The sequence below is a fragment of the Porites lutea genome, chromosome 1 (genome assembly GCF_958299795.1).
Source record: "Porites lutea chromosome 1, jaPorLute2.1, whole genome shotgun sequence".
Lineage (NCBI taxonomy): Eukaryota > Metazoa > Cnidaria > Anthozoa > Scleractinia > Poritidae > Porites > Porites lutea.
In genome coordinates this window covers 17,601,506-17,611,297 of record NC_133201.1, presented here as the reverse complement: position 1 = coordinate 17,611,297, position 9,792 = coordinate 17,601,506, and the positions used below count along the sequence as shown (strand labels likewise).

At 39.9% G+C, this 9,792-nt stretch overlaps 1 protein-coding gene across 1 annotated transcript in view; it reads right to left on the bottom strand.

Annotated features, from left to right (window-relative positions):
- LOC140925546 (uncharacterized) overlaps positions 1–4,828 on the bottom strand; it is a 7,103-nt gene extending 2,275 nt beyond the window's left edge. Inside the window, exons 1-3 of the mRNA XM_073375487.1 lie at positions 4,699–4,828; positions 2,702–2,901; positions 1–186 (exon numbers count right to left, since the gene is read on the bottom strand). The exon at positions 1–186 is cut by the window's left edge and continues 96 nt beyond it. Coding sequence (XP_073231588.1) covers positions 1–186; positions 2,702–2,901; positions 4,699–4,711 — 399 coding nt within the window. The 5' untranslated portion in view covers positions 4,712–4,828. The remainder of the gene's footprint in view (positions 187–2,701; positions 2,902–4,698) is intronic.
- Positions 4,829–9,792: the final 4,964 nt, after the last annotated feature.

The following is a 9,792-nucleotide window of genomic DNA, read 5'->3' as shown; positions in this document are numbered from 1 at the left end:
TGCAGAGTTTTCTCTCTGTAACCCGTTCAGCAGTGTCGTGGACTGCATTTTTTGCTTGTTAAGCTTTTCATTTTCTATGGATAGTTGAGCAATTCTTCGCTCCTTCTCAGCGATGTCAGTGCGCAACGATGCGATCTTGTTTGTGGTTGCGTTTGGGTCCGTTTTAACCCAAGCGGAAGCCTTAGGCTGTGAATAATAACCAAAAATATCCAACTTCCATAAGCTTTTACAGTGAAACTCTATTTAAAATAGAACGTTTTCCAAGTTGTCGAAGAAAACTTCCTTCAGGAAATCAAAATACATAAACAAGCGCCCCAATAAACAGTAACAGGTAAAGGTAAAGAGTCCTTATTTTATGTCGGTAGCTGGAAATAGTCATTTGACTAAGGGTTGATTTCCACCGTGGCGTAAAGTTTCCGTGTGAACGGACGTAAAATTTATGCGCGTAAATGAAATAGAGATATGTATGAAAGGCCACGCGTAAACGTGAAAGTTAAGCAAGGATCAACTTTTCCGTTTAGGCGTGACCTTCCACACATTGTCTCTATTTTATTTACGCGCGTTCTCACGATAAAAATTACGCGACAGTGGAAATCCACCCTAACAACCCTGAGGTCGACAGTGCGCTCGTTTTATCCGACCTCTCTCCATCAGTGATCCGTTTTACGCGTATTTAAAGCTACACAGAAAGGGAAGAAGTCGAAAGAAGGATTTGAGGTCACACCTGGGAATCGTACTGAGGACCTCCCGCACAGAAGGCTGCGTACTAACCAACTGTACTAATCCTTCCTCCTTCATTGAAAAAAAAAGCCTTGAAAAATTCTCCCCTTAAATTTACTGCAGTAAGCCTACTTTCTCTATAGTTTTTCATAGTAACTCAAGTAAAATTCCGGTTGCCGGCGCTTAAAGCACATGAAGCAACACGCAGATTGAAAACATTCTGCTTGTAATCATTCCCTGTTTCACCACACTCCAGCTATAATTAATACTCTTCTACCGTGCTTTTGCCATCCCTCATCGAGAACAAGTACGATGTTTATTAATCATAACAACAACTATAATCTTGCTCACGGCCGGCTAGTTAAAACACCCTCAAAACCCTTTTCATAATTGTAGAAGCAAAGCTCATATAATCAGGATTCAACAACGTTCCATAGGTAAAGGCCTTATCCAAACTGTTACCTTTTAATATACCATTTTTGACAGAAAAGGTAGTCCTTTTCGTATACCTTCCATTGACAAATGGTACCCCTATCTCATACCTACTATCAGTTACCTTCCATTGACAAATGGTACCCCTATCTCATACCTACTATCAGTTACCTTCCATTGACAAATGGTACCCCTATCTCATACCTACTATCAGTTACCTTCCATTGACAAATGGTACCCCTATCTCATACCTACTATCAGTTACCTTCCATTGACAAATGGTACCCCTATCTCATACCTACTATCAGTTACCTTCCATTGACCAATGGTACCCCTATCTCATAACTACTATCAGTTACCTTCCATTGACAAATGGTACCCCTATCTCATACCTACTATCAGTTACCTTCCATTGACAAATGGTACCCCTATCTCATACCTACTACCAGTTACCTTCCATTGACAAATGGTACCCCTATCTCATACCTACCATCAGTTACCTTCCATTGACAAATGGTACCCCTATCGCATACCTACCATCAGTTACCTTCCATTGACAAATGGTACCCCTATCTCATAACTACTATCAGTTACCTTCCATTGACAAATGGTACCCCTATCTCATACCTACTATCAGTTACCTTCCATTGACAAATGGTACCCCTATCTCATAACTACTATCAGTTACCTTCCATTGACAAATGGTACCCCTATCTCATACCTACTACCAGTTACCTTCCATTGACAAATGGTACCCCTATCTCATACCTACTATCAGTTACCTTCCATTGACAAATGTTACCCCTATCTCATACCTACTATCAGTTACCTTCCATTGACAAATGGTACCCCTATCTCATACCTACTATCAGTTACCTTCCATTGACAAATGGTACCCCTATCTCATACCTACTATCAGTTACCTTCCATTGACAAATGGTACCCCTATCTCATACCTACTATCAGTTACCTTCCATTGACAAATGGTACCCCTATCTCATACCTACTATCAGTTACCTTCCATTAACAGATGGTACCCCTATCTCATACCTACTATCAGTTACCTTCCATTGACAAATGTTACCCCTATCTCATACCTACTATCAGTTACCTTCCATTAACAGATGGTACCCCTATCTCATACCTACTATCAGTTACCTTCCATTGACAAATGGTACCCCTATCTCATACCTACTATCAGTTACCTTCCATTAACAGATGGTACCCCTATCTCATACCTACTATCAGTTACCTTCCATTGACAAATGTTACCCCTATCTCATACCTACCATCAGTTAGTCTTCTTGCCTAGCGTTTAATAAATTAAATTGATACGGCCGTAAGATGCGTCGGCTAGAAATACTCAAGTTAAAACCCCTTCTGAACACCTATAAAAAAGACGATTTTCCCTACCCTTTCATATACTTCAACTCACGAAATCCTTACTCTATACATATACCCGAAGCCTGAAAAAGGTACCCCTTTTGGGCGGGGCCTCCCCGTATAGGCATCATGGAGAGTATCTCCACTGGCAATATTTAGGACAAACCTGTGCCTGTAATTGGTCCTTTAAAGTAGCAACTTCATTGTTTTTGGCGTGCAGTTGATTCTGGTACATCGCTAGTTTCTGCGCTGCTGCCTTCTCGTTTTCTTCCTTCTCTTGTACAATCACTTGCAACTGCGATACTTGCTCACGAAGCTGATGAATTATGCTTGCATTAGAAAAACGCTGAATCCTCTCCTCCAGCTCTGATAACAGTGAAAATAGAAAGCATCACATAATGGTCGTGAAATGATTTCAAACAGCATTTTGATCGTTTAAAGTGATCAAAAGCGGCTTTGCAATCGCTTAGCAATCACAAAGGCGACAGTAGCAAAGAGTTACCAATAAGAAGAATTTCCGCGTCCTTTCAAACATTGAATTTTCACCGGATTTTTCCAAATTGTTCAATATGTCAAATGCAGGTGACTTTACCAAGAGTAGAATTCCTTAACGAATGATCAGCTTACGGGTTAACACCCCATAAAACGTTGCATTAGAGAATGTCACGTTGTTGTCGTGCAGTAAGCCGTGGGCGGCTACAAACGTACCAAAAAGTTTGATAAACCTGACGAGTTGTTGTTTTGTTTTTTTTTTCACTGGGTTTTCTTAAGGAGAGGAGACTCTAGTTCATTGTGTTAATGCGCTATGAAACTTAACGTTAGCACAGAAATCACTTGTAAATGACAAACTTACAATTTCTTGTCAAACACTGATGCCTTCTAAGCATTATATCAAACGTTGCAAACAACTTTGAATAACTGTAAGGCTTATAAGTTTTCAAAACCCAGAATTGCAATCCGTTTCAGTCTTCTTAAACTTTGTCCATCCGAGCCTTCTTTTACATTTGCCTTGTTACTTGTATCTTCTTTTAATGTTTTGAGGGGTTATCTTTAATGTTTCTCTCAATTTGGTGGGATGAATTTTGTTGCTCAGCTCCTTTAGAGTGGCTTATGCTTTGTTGGATCCCTAAAGAAGACCATACTCGATCCAACACAGTCTGACGGAGTTTTAGATTTTTTATGCAGGTGCTTCTTTGCGCACAAACCTGAGCAACACCTTTACAAGAATGAATATTAAATGTCATTCTTTCCGTCTTTCGCACCCTACGTGAAAGCTGAAAATCTGCAATTTCCAACCCTAAGCGAGACAGCAATTACCCAATTTATTTTCATTAAGGAGTCCCTTGCATCACTTCTACATGCAATTTCATGACTGAGGAGTTTCATGTTGCTTTGTTAGTGACCTCAGAATTAACCATTTTTTGCCGAATGATGGCTCAAATCAAAAGAGAATAATTCTGGAATCTAGCGACCGTACACAGGCAGTAGTCAGTGTGGTAGGAAGAGAGTCTCCTGTTATAATAGAAACCACGTTTCAATATAGGTGAAACATGTTTAAAAAAGGACTCCAAAAGGCAATTTGTATTTTGCTCAAAACCAGTCACTTTATTGGTGATTAGAACGACTCACCAGAATTAGAAACAAAAGATGTGCCATTAAGGTATACGTCACTTCATGTCAAATGCGGATACCAATTCGACAAAAGCGACGTTAGCTGTTTTTGGTCTTTTTTATTGCCAAGTTGTATCAGTTGTTAGTTACTTCATTGACTGCAAAGAACCACTTTCAACCCGACAAGATTACACGACCATAGTTTCTGATCTACGTTTTCAACAAATTTTTAAAGGTTATTCAGAACAAATTGCAATAAAATCTTTATTAAAAACCGCAAACGGGCTTGTTTTTCATTAAAGAAAAACCTTCATCATGAAGTCGGATCACTCACTGTCTAGCCTCTTCCAGGCTCTCAGATCATTGCACTATCAGATGGTAGGGATAACGCGTAAGTGAAAGGCGCACGAAAATGATGAGCGCATGATCTGGAAAAAGGAGGTTACCTCCCGTTTGATTTTCGCATTCGCGCTTTCTCACGGACCCAACCATCTCGGAGCCTGGAACAAGCTAACCGCTGTCTTAAGTGGACATTAACAAGAGCAAATGTACCTGAAACTGCCATTTGACTGCAGAGCTCCTTTCAGATCAACAACCTCATCTCTCAGAGCTGCAATGACGCCATCTTTACGATGACAATCTGCTTCGTATGAAGCTAGTCGGCTGAGTTCATCACCCATGCGTAACAGACGCTCCTCCTAGAGAAAATAAAAATAAAAACAAAAACAAACTGTGACACAAGATAGGGAAGATAAGGATAAGATTTGGAAAGTTGTGACACAACAATTTCTGAGGGTATTTGGTCGGAAAAGTAAGCAGACAAAATTGATTCAATTTTTTACACTAAAATGGAGAACCGTACACGATGTAAAAAAGGATAAATTTCAAGGTCAAAAAAGGGTCCGCGCCAAGCCTTTGTCCTGAAAAATATTCAGTATGCATTGTGGCTTCCATAATGCACCAAGCTGAAGCAATTACAAAATGCATTACTAACATTATTATAGTCCTTACTTGACACCATCACCTGACCAGCAGTATGCAGTCGAAACAAAGCAATCAATGACAAAGACTTTTGTGACACAATTTTAAACAATAAATAAGCCTACTAGGTAACATAATATTTCTATAGCATCTGTGCCCTCCCCAAAAACCATTCCAAACACCTCATAGCTCTGCACAAGGACTCTGCTTCCAGGGGAGGTGTACTGAACAAGTGTTTATACTGGGAGGCTCCACTCCGACGTCAAACCCCTTGCGTTTTATATACCATTTTTCACGAAAAAGGTACCCCTTTCGTATACCCTCCATTAACAAATAGTACCCCTTTCACATACTTTGTTTAGAAGTTTGCATCCCCAACAGAACGTGTTCTCGACTTTATAAAGGCATAAAATTCATCTGTTAGATCTTTTGGGCCCTTTTACAGACCCAAATGACAGATTTCTCTACCCTTTAATACACATCAACGAGTGAAATCCCTACCCTTTCATATACCTGATGACTGAAAAAGATACCCCTTTCACACGGAGCCTCCCTTTATAGGCCATCATAGGGAGTACACCCAGCCGAGCTTGGCTCCCCAGCTTACATACCATCAACCCCCCTAGAAGGTTTTGAGACAACAAATGTCACTGCCGCTCAAAGAAGCTTACCAGATCTTGAATGCTTTGCTTCCCTGTTATCTGCACTGGACCATTAATCCATCCACCTGTAAATTCAGGAGACAATAAACATGAGCGTCTCAGCATTATTATCAGGGGGGACAAGAGAGGGTGCTAAACTTCCTACCTCCCATACCTTGCATTACTGGCCCCTGCCACTTTTTTCTTGCCTTCCTTCCCCAGTGGGGTATTTCTGGGAAATCTTGGTGGGGATGTGCCACCCGGTTCTCAAAATCCTGATCTTATTTCAGACAAAAACTTTCATTATCCAAACCCGTTTTCAGACCTAAAATTACTTACATTTGTTCAAAATCCACTTCAAATTCGCATATTATCTTGCTTTCTTGTTCCTTTTGGAATTAAAATGACAAAATAAATACGTTTATACACTCCCGTAGTTCCCTTGAAAACCATTCCTGGTTCCAGACCAAAATCTACAAAGTCTATACCCTTTTTCAGTTGAGACTGAAATGGCCCAATAACCCTACCCTTTGAGGCAGTACATATCTATATGGCTTCTAAAAGGGAGTACCATCCCCGGGGTTTCCTCCCTTTAGACTTTTTTCAATTGCAGAATATTACACGCAAGCTCTGACTTCCAGCACCTTTAGAACTCCCACCACTCATATCCCTCCTGCCGCCTATCCCTCTGGGCTCCCTAACCCCCGTCCTCTCCCACCTATGAATGCTTTAGAGGAAAGTATCACAGAGATTTTACAGTGCCCTTAATGTTAGCATACAATTTTAAAGAAACATAAGAAGTTTGATTTCAATCTCTGATGACTACTACTACTACATACATCTAATCGTCATTATTCCATGCTATGTTTTTTTGTTAAAATTCTCACATTCATATGGTTAAGTCAGGCTGGTAAAGGCTACCAAAACAATTGCTGCGAGGGTATCATTTTAAAAATGGTCTTAAATAAAACCATGAAAACCCACTGAAAATAAAGCAAATAAGCAACCAAAACAAACAAATCTTTGTAACTTTAACTCCATCAGAACTGCAGACTGGCCAGACTAGTCCAGTCATATTCAGAATTTCACTTTTAATCAAGAATGTCCAACTTGATTAGTCTATTCCTAAATAGTATACGGGGCAGTGTACCATTTTTGGTGAACATTCTCCTGAAAACTCCATTTCCTCTCATTTCTTACTCTTGGACTAATCACCTTAAACTTCTTGTTAACGGAAATGTAATATTCTTCTTTGGCTGCCCCACCTCACTCAAACATTTTTTGTATTTACTGCTTTCCCTTGTATTTTGCACTATCATTTAATATTGTACCATAAAATTTGGAAAATAAGCCCCGGGGCTCATATTTTTCAAAGGCCGTTTTTGAAGGGCTTATCTACGGAGGGAAATTTGCGTTTCAAAATCGATTGGGCTAGCCTTATAGCTGGACGTAAATTTACCGTTTTTGCTTTGTTTTACTTTGTATTTGAGGGCCATTTTCCAAGTACAAGCCCCTGGGGGCTTATATTTGGAGGGGCGACCTAACAGAGAGTTTTTTGCGTTACCGATTTGGGGGGCTTATATTTGGAGGGGCTTATTTTCGGAATTTTACGGTATATTATAGTTTTAGGGGGCGATTATTCAATCCCTTCTTCTACGGAAACCAATTAAGTGGCCGTGTTAAGTGGCCGGAATTAACAGGGAGGACCTTGCGAGCACAATGTCAGAGGGGAATGCATGGAATAAGATCATTATTCACAGCATCCCAACTGAAAAGACTGGACGATAATAATGATGAAAATGATGATGATAGTTACCTCTAGCAACAGGAGGACCAGGTATCCTTTCTCTGCCAGCAGAGCTGGGTCGAGTCCTGGTAACACCAGCACTTGTTGGGCGAGATCTCAGAGAGGGTGTGTCATAACATTAGCCTGAAAAACAACCACACTACAATAAGCAAATCCTGCCACAGAGTTAAGAAGATTTGTGGGAGAACCTAGTTTAGTGACCTTATAGAGCATGGTCTAGTAACCAGAAGATCATAGTTTCTACTCCTTGCTCCTTGGGAGCAGTCAGATTTTTTTTCAGAGCTGCCTGTGTCACTTAGTCAATTAATAAACACCTCTTGACTGTATATTTGTTACAGCTAGGTCAAAATTAAACTCAGGATAAAATTTTAACCTAAGTTGGTTCTCATTTTTTCTTGGTATCCTAGGTCTAACGCATTAATATTATTAGGGTTAGGAGACAAGGAAAACTGAGAATCAACCTTTTACCTGAATTTAATTTTGACCTGTACCATATATACCAGGCCTTGAATTCGCCATCACATTTCTATCACATATCAATATTCTAGTCCAAGCAGTATGCAATATGTTTGTCACATGAACCCAGTTTAGTAACCTTAGCTCCCATGAGTCTCATGTAGCTTATTGGTAGAGCATCTGAACTAGTAACCACAAGGTCATAGGTTCCACTCCTAATGGGAGTACTGGGTTTCTTCTTTCGACCTGCAGCTGTGTCACCGACTGAATAATCTACCTCGCTTTGTTTAAATTTCAATTTCACCAAAAATCTTCACTTGCCCGTCAAGCAAGTTGAGAAAAGAATATACACTAGATTGATTGCAAAATCTACCAACCCCAAGTTATCAGATATGACTTTCTTTGAAGGCTGGCAATCATAACAACTTACTAACCTTTGGATCAGATGGGCCTCTTATTTCTGATACTGAGCCACCAGTCCCAGGCAAACTGACTGGTTCAGTGCTTGTATACAGTGGTACACCATCAGTACTCACTGGTGTCACAGTGTTGATATAAGGAAGGGAGGTGACTCCACCCGACTGTGATGTTGCCATTGGTGATGACAGAATACGGAATCTGTATGATTCCCATGGCTTAGACAGACCCAAGGATGGGTAATGAAGTGTTGAGAATGAATCAACAAGAAATTCAAAACCTGCATTTCCTGTGTAGTTGTACGCATGTTAAGGAAGTTCTGTAATCAAATACATTAGGTATGCATTGTAAATTCATTTAACTATATCGAGCAAAATATCAAATATCATCAACTGAAAAGATACAACTCACTATGACTCTGACTATGACTTAAGGTTGTCGAAACGTCAGTCACTGTCAACAACAGTCATATTGGGGCATTAATTAGGACTACACTCACCACACACTTTCTTTTACTGTTGTTATCATTTTTAAAAGGATACCAAATCCAAACCTTATTACATCACCGGAGGCAAGTCTCACAGCTGCATTCTGTACACGGCAATCATTTGCATAAGTACCATGTGCTGAGTTTAGATCTTGAACCACAAAACAACCCTCTGCCTCATTGTATGCTATAACAGCATGCTGCTGCTCCACATTAGAACACTATCACGATAAAAAATAAAGGAAAAAGGTAAACTACACTGCAAATTTCATTGACTTCCATAGGAAGCAACTGGGCACCTGGAAGTTACAAATCAGTTGTAAATTAAACAATTAATATTTATTAATAAATAAAAACTAAGGGTCACCAACAACAATCTTTTACCAACAAAATCAATGCATTATCAAGAGAAGGTTATGAGAATCAGTAAAATGATCACAAAAGAGAAATGCTTTGATCCTTTATCACATTCAGTTCTCTCAACTAACTCTTTAACAAAATGTATGGAGATCAGTCTGGAGAATTTGTATTCGAAAATAATTTTGAGTTTCAAAGGGCTAGCCGAGGCTTCCCCGGATTTTTATCGCTTGGCCAGCCCGGCCTATCGCCAGGCTGACCGAGGCTTTTGGGCCAGGCTTTGACCCCCGTCTATCCCGGTCTGACCAGGCTCTTGATGCAAGGGTAAAATACCGGTTATGTCTTGCCTCTTGTTTTATCTTGTTTTTTGATAGTGAAACGTTTTGTAACACAGGGTCAGAGAAAGGCTCAAACTTCTTTTTCTCTTTTAACTCTCCTTTTCTGCTTCTTTCTTTTTTTCAGGCAAAGTTTGTGCTAAGTTTTCCAAAGAATGCCCTTTG